Below are 14,200 nucleotides of genomic sequence, written 5' to 3' on the forward strand. Positions count from 1 at the left end.
GGAAAACTCATGTCTTCCCAAAGCCAGTTTCATAAAATGAGTTGGGATTATTGAACATTGATAGTATTATGTGATTACTCCTCAGCTGGCAGTGTTCTCCTAGCATTCCTTAGCAATGCTATCAGGGCATCTGATATTCCTTTCCTCCTCCCCAGCACTTGCTAATAGAGTGAGTAGCAAGTCAGAATGCAATTTGTGGTGGCTGCTGCTCAGCCATGAGTGACTGGGTGAAATGCCAACAAAAGACAGACAGCAGCACTGAGAAGCTGCAGATTTAAAGGAGTTTCCAACCTAACCCAGGAGTCCTTCAGAAATTATAAGCTTCCCATGTATGGAAGGACTGGATTTTATCATTGGAGAATGGCATCTTTTAAGATGTATTGATGAAAAGAACTATATAAAACAAGAGCTGAGTATTGTCATTATACAAATTATGGTACCAGAATTTTCTTCATAGTGGATTTCACAAAGACAATCCAAACAGAAATATTTTACATGTGAAGCACAGGAAGGAACCAAATCTGAAAGCAAGTTGAAGTGGGTTGTTACTTCAGAATCAAGCAAGGATATTGGCAAATATCCCTTTCCCCATACAAGACCTGATCACAAGATAAAGAACTGGATACAGATGCCATTATCCAACTAGTTACTAATAATCACTAGTTTAAATTCTGAGTATGTGTTTCCCAGACCTGAAGAAGAGCTCTGTGTAACCTCAAAAGCTTGTCTCTTACCAACAGAAGTTGGTCCAATAAAAGATATTACTCACAGACCTTATTGCTCAGTTAAATTTACACAATTGAGTCAATATGTAATTATGCCATATTCTTTATATGGATTGCAATAAGAAGTGTAAAGATACTGTATAGGAATAAGAAGGTAAATGTATTGGGAATGAAATCCCAAACACATTATGTACCCATACTATGGGCAGATGCTTCATTTGTTGTATCTATCTCTAGCAGCCATGAGGCCTTCTGTCTGCTTTTGATTTTAGCCATGCTCATTTAACTTGTCACACCAATATATACTGAATTGTGAGATAGCGGAGGGAGTTTCCTCTAAACTCTACAGAAAGAATGAGCATCAGATACTGCAGGAGTTGATAAGGCAGCTATGCTATTCTGTGAATCTTGTGGCTATTATAATGGAGCCACAATCTCCCATTAGGTATAAATGTACACAACTCCCATTGGAACTAATGGCCGGGGGGGGACGCTGCACCGGGAATATTAATGTAACAAAGAGCTAGATTTGGTCCTCTCATACTGTGTAGATTGGTAGCAGTTTGTACACTGACAACTGAAGTTACAGTCTCTCTTCTCAAACTTCCTCCTTTAAATAACATGCTTATCTAGGGTCAGATCTTTCCATCTTTATTCAGTCCTCACTCAGGCAAGATCCCATTGACATCAATGGGAGCAGGCCTAAGTTAAGGAATTCTGAGTAGGATCCTTAGTAAGTGACCAATTAGCATGTTGTCCTGTCACAACACGGCTGTTTTGGTGTAAGTGGTGGTGGCTGGTTGTTCAGCCCAAACATCTGAGGTTGATCTGCCACATTTAGTAATCCTCCTAGACCAGATTCCCACTCAGCTGTACAGGGGGTTCCTTTGCCTCTCTCATTCATGTTATAAATGGCTTACTCTCTGCTTTGCAGACAAACTAGATTCCAAGGCAATTCTTGGATTGTTTAAAAAGCTGTTTGACCCTTGTAAGGGACCATCTGAATTCAAAAGATCTGTTGCATGTTTTAAATCCCAAGTTAATGACCTAGCTCTAGCAAACACGTACACAATCATACAATCCCAAATTAAGTTACAGTAGCATTTCTGGGGCCAAAATACACTAGTGCAACCCTGTTGACTTCACTGAATTTGCACTTCATTGGGATTTCACAGGTGAGAAACTTGTCCCTTTTCTAAAACTTTTCTCCCTGCTAAGGCCTAGATTTATGAGAATTCACACAACTCAAAATTCACGATCAGGCAAATGTAGAAACTTTTTAATAGTGTGGGAGACCTTTGAAGATGTAAACCTATTTGTATATCTAAAGATGATGAAACCAGCAGTTTCAACAGGAAAGCTTTGCTGTCTGAAATGTACGTTTGTATTAGTATAAGTGGTCTGTAAGAATGAGCTATTAACATACACATGCTTAATCCTCCACTTACCTGAGTGAGAGAACACTGAGTAGACAGACAGCCATTCATTGCCCAATTTGTGGTAGCACTGGTCATGATTCCACAGTTAAGGTGGAGTCAAAAGTTCAGTTTCACAGATGCATTAAATGAATTGGTACAGAAAAAATAAGTTAAAAAATCTCAGCCTGTTTTCACTGGATTGTCACACTTTTTCTTTGTACTCCTACTGGAAGAAATCTGGGACCTGTTTTTTGTCCATATTGTTGCTTCTCACATGCCAATTGGTAGTGTTTGTCTGCGGAGCCTCTTATAGCTTTTTAGCCATAACTGTGAACATGGCACCAAGCTGGATCCATATCTGGGATAGTGCAAACACATCACAAGAGAGAAACATGGCTAAGGCCACTGTCAAGGTATAACATCTTAGATGCATGGATTGTGTGACAGATGTACTGATCTGTTGACATGTGATATAAAACCGTACAAGGGCATTGTTAAGGCTTTGCATTACTGATCAGGTTTGAAGCTGAGATACATTATTGTTTTCGGGTATCTGTTGGACCAAGTGAAAGCTTTAAGGAGCATTGGAGTCTGTAATCGACAGTGTTGTAGGCAGTATGTGAAAGTGGAAAGGAATGTACAAGTCTCTTCCCTTGATTTATTCCCATGTTTCCAAGTGTCCACCCACAGTCTTAAATTATCAGCTTTTGTTTGCTAAGCTGTACCTGATATTCCACATGGAAGTGAAGGACTTGTATGGGGCAGGGACTATATCTTCCTTTGTGTATGCACAAAAGTCTAGCATATTTCAGACACTCCTAGAATCCAAATACATACCCCTTTTTTTAAGGGTGCGGGGATAGAAAAATGAAGTATCAAATGACTAGCCCTGCTATCACACACAACTCAATACTTAGAGGAAGGGAGACCCTAGCCTAGAAAGCAGTGACCCAAAAAGATTTGGAGGTCTTGATGGATAACCAGCTGAACATGAGCTCCCAGTGTAGTGTTGCAGACACAAGGCCTAATGTAATCCTTGCATGCATAAACGGGGGAATCTAGAGTCTAAATAAAGATTATTTACCTCTTGTTTGACACTGGTGCAACCACTGCTGGAATACTGTGTCCAGTTCTGGTGTCAACAGTTCAAGAAGGATGTTGATAACCGAGAGAATGATTATAGGATTAGAAAACATGCCTTACAGTGATGGGCCCATTTAGCATAAGAAAGAGAATGTTAAGGGTGCTTTGATTACAGTCTATGTATCTACATGGGGAACAAATATTTAATAATGGCATCTTCAATCTAGAGAAAGGTATAACATGATCCAATGACTGGAAGCAGAGGCTAAACAAATTCAGAGTGGAAATAAGGTGTAAATTTTTAACCATGAGTAATTAACCATTGGAACAATTAAGGGTTGTGGTGAATTCTCTCTAGATCAAGATCAGGTTTTTTCTAAAAGATATGGTCCAAGAATATATTTTACAGACATTCTATAGCTTGTGTTATACAGGAGGTCAGACTAAATGATCAGTGGTCCCTTCTGGCCTTGGAATCTATGAATCTAGGCTGTAAGTCAGACCTGGGATCTCTTCCTGGCTCTGTCCCTGACCTGCTGTGACACCGTGCGCAAGTCATCTGAAGTCTGCCCTTCTGTTACCTCACTGGTAACACAGAGACCATATTTAATCTCCTTTGCAAAGTGTCGTCAGCTCTATGGATGAAAAGAGCTACATGAGCATATAATTTGATCAATGGGGAGTGATCACCTGCATAAAAACCGTAGCTGTTCCAGGGACTAATCACTGAAGGCTTGCTCTGTCGTCTTCTCATCATCACACACAGTAGAAGGAAATAAAACCAAAGGAGCCAATAAACAGAATGATATTTTTTTTATAAAAGAGAGAGAGAGAATATTGAGTGAGGTCAGGATACCTTTCCTTTCAGAGACCTGAAATTTGGATGGCTGATAAATACAGTTTCTATATAGCAAACTGTATGAAATATTTATATTGTATACATATTTTTAAAATAATCAAGCCTAACCAATAACATTTAGCATTCCCGTACAGTTTGCCTTAAACTTGTTCCATCCTTTAGCAACCTTGAAATGTAACATTTATATAATGTAATTATAAACCAAGATACAATTAAAATATTCAAATCAATTTTATTGCCTCAAAGATAGATTTTAACAAATGGGGAAAATTCCAATCTCTACAGGCAGGAAGTGAGGTGGGAGACCGTATTTACTTTGAAATGGTAAAGCTGTCATTGAACAAGAGGAGAAACGTAAATAATTACTATAAAACTGTATTTTTCTCCTTCCAAAGATTAGTGGTAATTGAAAAGAAAAACTAGATGTATTTCCTTCCTCTCACTCCAACCCACAATACCAGGCCAGTTGTGGTGTTTGTATTTTTTTTAAAATCAGTTCTTGCCAGCATGATTTTGGAAAACTGATACAATAAAAATTAATGTTTTGAGAGTCCAAGAAATGCAGGATTGGTTCTTCAAAAATGTATATTTTCCTTGCTACGCTGAACTTTTGTACAAGGAAACTACTCATTACAGAAACTCTTTGATTGCTGACATTAATTATTTTTTTCTTAGTGCCATTTGTCAATGAGATCTTACAAAAACTAAACCAAACATTAATTTTTTTTCTCCAGAGTGATATCTGTGGAACTTGATATATATATCTGAATATAAAACATTTCAAGGCAAAGTATTTATAGAACTTAAAATACACAATCCTTTTAAAACATTACAGAATTAATAATTTGTCAAATTTAATACCAAGTTTTTACTTTTAAAAAATTGTTCTCAAAATAAATCCACAATCTCTTAGTGCACTTAAAGAGAAAAGATCAAAAGCATTAACTGCTCTCTTTCCTTCCAGTGTTAATTAGAATCTTAGAAGCATTTATATCTATTATGAAATCATTTGGGGGTTTTTATATGCTTATAGGGAAACCCTGCAACACAAGTCATGAAAGCAGGCAGTTTCCAAGCTGGTTAGTTTTCATCACAGTTAAATTAAGAGTATGAACCTTACCATTTTCTTTTGTACTAATTTCCATCCTGGCGATTTTTTTTTTTTAAGTCATATGGAATACATATAGCTGCCTCCTGCTTAATTCCATTGAATATAATATCCTCTTTTACCATTGTGTAGGTATGTCTGGCACCTTCACAAGTGTTGAATCCATTGCTTGTAATACTCAGAAGTTGATGGCCCATTTTATAGGACTGATTTGGGAGTCCTAAAAGAAGCCGCTAACTTTCTATGATTTGCAGAAGAAAACAGCGTCATTGTTTTAAATCAGGTAGATGAATTTAAAGTCCCTTTATGGATTTCAAGAGTTTTTCCATTTCTAATTTACTAATATCCTTCATTATCAGTGCCATCTTCAGAATCTCATTACTCCAACTCAATGTCTCCTGCATATATGGTAATCAGCAATATAGCAGCAAATCCTGTTAGTAAACCAGCATTCTGAATGAGGAAGAAGGTTAAATCTGTTCTCCTTCCAGTCACTTTCTCTCTCAGCATGTCACTCATCTCTGGGAACTAGAAGAGAGGGGTTTATTTTTTAGGTAACAGTTGCCATCTTGTGGTAGAATATGTAATTTAGCATCTTGATAGTGATTTTTATTTTGTACTTTATAGCTGTGTTTGGATCTTAACCCTAATAGAAAGGAGAGTTAGTGGTAGGGACAGGTCAAAGGGCCCATTTCACCAATGATGGGAAAACTGAAATAGTGGTCTCTCCTGTGCTGTAATCTAGAGATGTCATCCAGATCTGAACCACTTCCTTCATATGACATCAGGAATCTATGGGGGTCCATCTACTAGGCCAGCTGCTGCTATCTTGTTAATACAAGCAGCTGCTGCTATCTTGCCAAGTTACACAATCATAATAAAAAAGATGTTATGGTCTGTAATTTCAAACACTGCTGCAGTCAGGAACCTCTCTAGGGTCTTTTAGGGAATGCAAAATAAGGATTCTGGGGGCACATCTACAAACTACCACCGTGAAACTGAAAATGCATACATCCTTTCAGAACTGGAACACCTAAGTGAGCTCTTAGGGGTGTTGATGAGCTGGTGGGAATCAGGACAGAAAGAACAATGACTCTGCGGTGAGATTTATCCTTTCACCTAAGGTACCAATGCACGAAAGGGACAGGCTGTAATAAAGGAAGATTGATGTATTTTTAATCAGTTTCATGTAGCAATAAGAAAGTATGATAATTAACGAACTGGACCAGAAGACTGAAGCAACATACTATAGAATTAGTTGAGTTTGCTAGCAGTCAGTGACGACTCTGTCATTAAAGGTGACAGGAGACCTTAACACTCATGTCAACACTCCCTTTCACCTACAACCTAGAACTCCTCACATGCATGTTATCAACTATAGGCTGCTCTCAGGTTCTACCCACCTGTGGCCACACATGGAACCGTATATTCAATCTGGATATGTATAAAGCCAACACAAAAATTATATTGCTACTATGGATGGACCACCATCTGTTGCTAGTGGTTATCAGAACACTTCCTCTTACATAACAAGGACAAGCTTTCTTAGTAAGTTTCCACTGCGCTCTTACACAGCCAGAGTGTCAAGACACTGATGACCAAATAAGATGCTATAATCACATAAATATCCACTGCTAGCGACATTAGCTTCTAATCAGTACCTCCCTTCCTACATATGCACACTGCCTCCACTGATCTCCCAGGTTCTCAGGCCAACGAATACAGGAACTGTTGATGGAATGAGACCAAGCAGCCACTAGCTAAAAACATGAGCTAAAGATGAAAGTCTCTGGGACAAGAAATTCCTTCAGACTTGCTCCAGTGTCCTATAGACACAGCCACTTTCTCATCAGCCATAGTTAATACAAAGTCTATGGTCCAGCTGAGCTAGAGTGTACACTGTTTGTTTGTTTAAACCTGTAGTGTATTCCAGAGCCCCCAACCTCCTCCACAAACTGCTGAAGAATGATCCGCCTTCTCTGACCAAGTTGCACTTGTGTGTGGAAGCAAACAAACAAGCATGGAATAGATAATGCCATGCCTCCCTTAAGGACCATTCAAACAGCAGGAGATCCTGGACATAGTTCCTTCCCTATGAGCCACTCCCTATTATTCTTAACCATATTTCACAGAAGTGAACATTTAGGCTCTCTAACAACACAGGCTATTAACTCTTTCTTTGAAAAGCAGGCTACTACCTACCTTGAAAAATGTTGTAGGTCTAGATCGGGGGTGGCCAACCTGTGGCTCCGGAGCCACATGCCGCTCTTCAGAAGTTAATATGCAGCTCCAAGGCTGGAGCTACAGGCGCCAACTTTCCAATGGGCTGTGGAGCGCTCACTGCTCAACCCCTGGCTCTGCCCCCACTCCAGCCCTCCCCAAGACTGCAGTACCCTCGCTCCTTCCCCACAGAGCCTCCTGCACGCCATGAAAGAGCTGAGGGGGAGGCGCTGATCAGTGGGGCTGCTGATGGGTGGGAGGAGAAGCTGATGTGGGGCTGCTGACGTATTACTGCGGCTCTTGGGCAATGTGCATTGGTAAATTCTGTCTCCTTCTCAGGCTCAGGTTGGCCACCCCTGTTCTAGAACCACTCCTAACTGCACAGACCTGATAAACTACAGGCAAATAATCTCTAACTTCCCTTTCCTTGGGATGGATTATTTATAAAATGATTAAAGGCAGCCTCATATCGCCTAACAAGAGCCAATTTCCTAATCAGGCTTCAGCTGAGGGTATGACATGGAAATCATACTGGCTGTCCTGATGACTGTCTCCTGGCCCCTGCCAGTCAAACATTTTTTTTCCCCCTCTCTCTGCAGCAATTGAAACCTACATTATGAGATACTGCAGGACTGACTTAGAGAGCTAGCAGGAGTTAGTGACAGTACCCCCAGATGTTTTCATCCTTCCTAACAGACCACACCCAGAGGACAGCAATGGTTAACGGCACTTTTGCAACCAAGGGCCTAGTCTCTAAAGTTCCACCACGCTCCTTTCAACCTATGGAACGTCTACGTTAAACCCCTATGGGAAGCTTATCAGATGCTATTGCTTTAAATGCCAGGAGTATGTGGATGACACTCGGCTATTTATCTCTTTCACCTCCCCTGTAAACTACTACCTCCAGCTATCCTGCACCTGAACAACACCAGATCAGAGCTGGCTGAAGCTGAACCCAGGGGGAAAAAACCCAGGACTAATGCTAATGGGGTACAGAGAGAAACTTCTCAGAACTAGACGATACCATCAATACAGGGTACCTACCCAACCATGGACAAAAGTATGTAACCTAGAACTCCTTGTGGAATTGATACAAGACACCAAAATAACTGAGAAGCTTATTTCAACCTGCAACATGCCAGGAGACAATACCCCATCCTGTTTGTCCAGATGACCTTCTATCCTGTCAGACACAAACCTCTAAACACAATGATCCATTAATTTGTGACAGCCAGGGTCACGTATTGTAACCTGTGTAGTCGGAAATAAATCCAAAACCACTCAACTTCAATGATGCAGAATGCAGTTCACTTGCTGACAAAGACAGCCCAGCAGCTGCTGCTTCTCATCGCCATCCTCAAATCATGGCACTGGCTACCGTCAACTGTTGAATCAAGTTTAAAGTTCTAGTCTTGGTTGGTTGTGTTTGTTTGTTTTCTGAAAAGCTCTCAGTGGGGTGATATTAAGCCAGCTCAAACTGCCTCTCCCTTCATGAACTCCCAAGGCAAGTGCAATCCCCTCAGACAGGTTAAGACTAGTGGGAGCAGAAGACAGTCTTCTCAGAAGTAAACCCATCACTGTGCAAGTCCTCCCTCTCACCCCACACACACACGCACTCACTCTCGCTCTCTCACCCACACATGGCCGTCATTAACAAGCTCTGCTCTGCCTGCTCTCTGAACAGGGGAGAGAAGAACAAGAAGAGAAATGAAGTTCTAATTAATCCTACCTGCTTCTAGACAGAGGAGTGTGAAAATCAGGAGAGAAGTGGAAAATCAGACCTCTGTATAGAGCACTCGCATAATTTTTTTTTCAGATACAATTGTAATGGACAACCTAAAAACAGAAGAGCAATGGATATGGAGACAGGGTGTTCTCTATATAATGGGTTTAACAACAATTTAAGTTGAGCTACTCTAAAAGTAAAGACAATTCATAATTTTTGCATGATATTCATGTTACATGAGTACTTGCATTTATGATCTCATATCAAAGAGCATTTGGAGTGAAATTAAACCATTTCAGTTGTGAAATTGTTCTTGTAGAGGTTACTAAGGCATTGTGAGTTTGAAAGACTCTTGGTGTGCTGGTTGACTCTAAAATGGCCTCAAGTGGTACCTGTGCAATCATATCTTGTTGGGCTGTAGCTCGAGGTGGGCCAAAATTGTCACCTTGCCCTGAGGCCCTTCAAATTCTGGGAATTTAGAGGAGCTTCAGGTTTGAACTCTGGGCTGTGAACCTACATGAACAGATGTGGTTTAAAACTCCGTTCCATTTCAGGAGAATAGCTGGTCTTCCAAGATTTGAGCCTAAGACAGTAATGTTTATGAATGATAGCTAACAAGATTTCTGAATTTTGTGATTTTAAAAATCTCATCATGAGAAAAGTTCACATGACTTTGATGCTGTTGAGTCCAAATTGCAGCTGTCAGAAACAAGCCCCAGTCTAAAACTTATGTGTCCCCAGCCTTCACACCTTACTTATGAAATATATAGGCCACGGAGCCTATTATGAAGACAAAGGTTAGTACATTTGTACTGAATCAGCAAGTATGAAAGGATGGGTCTTCACTCATGGCTGATGTTTGCTTTTGTGCCATTCTTATTTTTTAGCTGTAGTAGTTACAAATAAGTGGGGTGAGGAACACTTGACTCCCAAAGCCCTAAACTGAATAAAAAGCACCTCAAAATGCAACAGGTGAGATTACTGACAAGGCTTTTTAATAACTTAAAGCATGATGCTAGAGTTGGAGCAAAAAATTGGAAACCTATGTTTGGAAAAGACAAGTTAATGCTGACATCAAAGATTATTGTTCCTCATAACTTTCCTACTCAACTAACAGTTCATAAATAGCATCCTACATTTTTCATTATATACATACAAACTTATACTGAAATATAAAGAATTGTTGAATAGTTAAAAAAAAAAATAAGGGTTGTGTTAGTTTAATGTTACTAGTTTGATTATGTAGAGTGATTGAGTTTGGATAGTACCTATGTTAAGGCTTTGCCCTAGCTTTTGTCTTGCCAATCTTTCTCTTACCTAGACTTCTTTCAATAATGCTTACAGGACAAAGGTGGTGTTATGTGTTGGAGGACTTAGACTAATTAACTTCCTCTTATCTGATACTCACAATATAATGCTTAGTCCCTATATTGGAAAAACCATGAGTAAGATAACAAAGACCTGAAAATAGTATAGAGAGCAAAAGGTATGTAAATTGAAGCTTGCATGTGCATATTGTAAAAGTTACATAAGACAATGTTTTATAAGCTTAATGTTGAGTGAAGGAAGGCTAATGAATCTGTAATGTGAAAAGGTACAAGGGAACAAGACTCAAGTCTCAGAAATATCAGACCGGAGACTTGAGACAACCGTCATGAAATGCAGAAGAGTCTCCTGGTACCCTGGAACTCAGTAACTTAGGCCTCTACCTATTCCACCTTATCTGCTTTTTGTCTGGCATAAATGTGATCAAATTATAAGTGACAATAATTCTGTCTGAATATGTATAAATTTGGGTGGACTTGTGACTCAGTTTACAAAAGAATTTTTTCTCAATAGCGATTCCTGCTGGAGTAAGAGAATTTTTCTCCATTCATATAGTGTTGCACAGTTGGCTAGGTGCACTAAGAAGGTTTTCACTTTGATATATTTGCTTTGTGCCCCAAGGCAATATCCTGACACTCCCATCTTTTTACCATGGTGACACAATTGATGTTTTGTGCAAAGTGTGCCTTGTAAGGTATCATTCTCAAAGTCTTGATCTGTTAAACATTGACAGCACATACAATAATATCCTTTTGGATTGTATCTGAAGTTATGAATATTGACGGTGTACCAATATTTCAAATGTGTTTGCTCCTGGAGTGACACCCACAAGGCAGTTTATATCCAGACTAGTCAGCACATTGTGGACGAATCATCCAAGGTAACTGCCCATTAAGAAACACAAGAGGCCATAAAAGAAGCTTATCTTCACCTGATGGGCTCTTCTGTGGACACTTCAGCCAGTATGTGAGTAATGGCTGCTATGAGTCATTGAAGCATGCAAGGGCATGTGACTAGATCATGTGATACTGGATTCCATCTTAGGCCTGTACTTTTCCACAAACTGGGCTGGGGACTTTGCTTGGAACAAAAGTTCCCACCCCATGAAGGAAGCTATAAAAGGAGGAAGTGACATCCCTTGGCCTCACTCCCCTTACAACTGAACACCTGGAAACACCTTAGGAACAAAGACTGAACCAGGGATATGGTCCCAGGCTGAAGGGATTTCTAGCCTGTGTATGGAAGATTGGTGAACTGTTTGTACCATGAGGGTGAGACACTGCTTGATTCAAATCCTATCTAGGGTATAGAGCTTAGCCTGCAATTTTGTTTTATTTCTTGGGTAACAAACTTTGATCTGTACGCTATGACTTGAAATCCATCTTTCTGTATTTAATAAATGTTTTATATTTTTTTTTTACCTAAAACAGTGTGTTTGAAGTGCAAGGGGATATCTGCTCAGGAACAGGGGCTGGTGCATTGTCCTCTCCACACTGAAGGAGGGGTGGACTAGGAAATAAACATACTGGTCAGACTTTTGACCAGGGCAAAACAGTACAGCTGTGGGCTCCTAGGCTGGGGGGGGACTGGCTGAAGCCTCTCTATTGTTAGTTCATGAGTGGCTAGGAGAAGCATTCATGTAACTGCCGCTGGATATGTCTCTGCTTGTGTGGGGTTGTGTAAGTTGTAAAATGTGGAGAGAACGGCAGCTTGTCACGACCTCACAGCTTGGGGGGGGGGCAGGTTAGTGAGACCCAAGTTCCCAGTTGCACCCAACGGAAGTCTAATGAATCTGTACATCCCCTATCAGGATCAGAGGGCAGAATACCAAATTATAGTGAATGAACCATTATTCAGGTCCCCTGTGGAAATGCCTATATTCTTATGCATGCATTAAATAAATAAAATGAAATTGTATCTCACCATATCTGCCAGGGAAATGTACAGGAACATACCACCAGCTATTGCAAAGATAATGTTAGGAGCAAAGTTGCTGCCCACTAATATACCAAAAACCAGACCAATGTAGCAGGAACATGATGAAATAAAGTTGAAAAATAGAGCCTGGTAGGTGCTCATTCCTGCATTTATCAAAATGATAAAATCCCCTGGGAAAAAAAAAAGGTGGAAGAGGACATTAAGTGATTATTTTCTGAAGGTTTGAAAGGAGATTTGTAACTTGTATGACAATTATAACCCAGCCCTCTTTCATATAAATAATGAAGAACATTTTCAGTCAGCATTAACATGACTGACAGGTGAGTTAATGTAAATATCTTACCCAGTTCATGAGGAAACTCCTCACATAAGATTGCTATGGATGTACTAAGTCCCTGAAGCAGAGAGAGGGTGAAGGAAGCACCAATAGCCAGACCATCAATGAAGTTGTGCAAGGCATCGCTCAGCGTGATCATCCAGGCAATTGTTCCAATCTCTGACAATGGGGGTCCCTTTAAACATTTACTTTGGGTTTGGGTTTTCTCTTCCTGCAGAAAGAACATAGCAATTATGTGATGCATTAAACAGCTGCAAAGAAGCCAGTGGATTTCTTTCCCTTTTTTAATGTAGAACTGCTAAAAGGTAAAAGTACTAACTGTAATGGAGACCAAAGCTTTTTGTCCCCAGAGCTGACACTGAACAGGCAGCAGCTGTACCCGCTTTCCTACATCACTGAGTTAATCTACTTTGATGCAATTGGGGAAGGATGGATGAACACTCTGACTGTGAGATAGCATCTCAATGCCCATTTAGCCCTTGGTTCATCTGCTGAGACAAACACCAAGGGTGAGAACTGAGGTAGTGGATTTTACAATTCACACACCAATCCATGAAAAGCTGGACAGAATACAAACTTGGGCTTCAAATGGGGTACTAAAAAGCAATCACTCACTTTCCACCCCAACCACTTAATTAGAAATGAAAGGGCGCTATCATATTATCAGTCCCTGTAATTCTCACTTGGGCACTCAGATACCCTGCTGATGAGCACCTCTATAAAACCCTAGATAGCCATCCAGGAGCATCATCGATTGTTTCACTTCTAAGTTTGGGCCATGCAAGTCACATCCTGGGGTTAAAATCAGTTTCTAAGGAGTGCATGTTCAATATCATTGCCAGTAAGTAATTTTCACTGTGCTGCTGAATGGTTCTAAGTTTAAAAAAAAAACACAAACACATAGCTTAGTGTAGAGCTGCTGAGTATGAACATTTAGGACCCACTACTGTATCCCAGAGATGGAAATAGAAGTCTGGCACCATGTAGTAATGAACCCCTTCAGGCAGATAAAGCACAAAATAAATGGTCTCCTTTGAAAATGTGGTTTCCTATATGTTTGCACATACAATTACAAATGCAGTAGCACAATTACTGTAAAACCCAACAACATTTGTACATAAAAGCTCTTGGAAATCCATTAACTAGTGCTTGAAATGGAGAGTTAAATATATATTGAAGTTACAGAAACACTGCCCTTGCTCTTTAGCAAACTCTGTATATATCAATGTAATACCATATTCCTCTGATTACAAGAGAACTACAAAAATAGTTGTAGGAAGTTATTATACTATAATTATAAATTTAAAAAAGTGTGGGGGGTTTTGCTATGTGAAAGATAGAAGCTACTGAACAATTACAATTTGATCTTAATAAATGAGAATATAAAATACTGATTGATATCTTACCCGGGTTGACATTGCTATATGTTAGCACTGACTTGGCAGCTAACAAAGAGAGCA

General features: G+C 39.9%; 1 protein-coding gene across 2 annotated transcripts in view; it reads right to left on the minus strand.

The window, feature by feature from the left end:
- Positions 1 to 4,022: 4,022 nt before the first annotated feature.
- SLC39A8 (solute carrier family 39 member 8) overlaps positions 4,023 to 14,200 on the minus strand; it is a 35,570-nt gene continuing 25,392 nt past the window's right edge. The window contains exons 7-10 of one of the 2 annotated variants that reach the window (XR_012158501.1): positions 12,747 to 12,951; positions 12,389 to 12,573; positions 9,143 to 9,249; positions 5,638 to 5,721 (exon numbers count right to left, since the gene is read on the minus strand). Coding sequence is in view for 1 of the 2 variants with exons in the window: in XM_073340801.1 (XP_073196902.1) it covers positions 5,572 to 5,721; positions 12,389 to 12,573; positions 12,747 to 12,951 (540 nt within the window). In the remaining variant the exon portion in view is untranslated. Of the gene's footprint in view, positions 5,722 to 9,142; positions 9,250 to 12,388; positions 12,574 to 12,746; positions 12,952 to 14,200 lie in introns of both variants that reach the window. The other variant, XM_073340801.1, reaches the window with a different exon arrangement.

This window comes from Lepidochelys kempii, chromosome 4, assembly GCF_965140265.1.
Source record: "Lepidochelys kempii isolate rLepKem1 chromosome 4, rLepKem1.hap2, whole genome shotgun sequence".
In the NCBI taxonomy this organism is placed as follows: Eukaryota; Metazoa; Chordata; order Testudines; family Cheloniidae; genus Lepidochelys; species Lepidochelys kempii.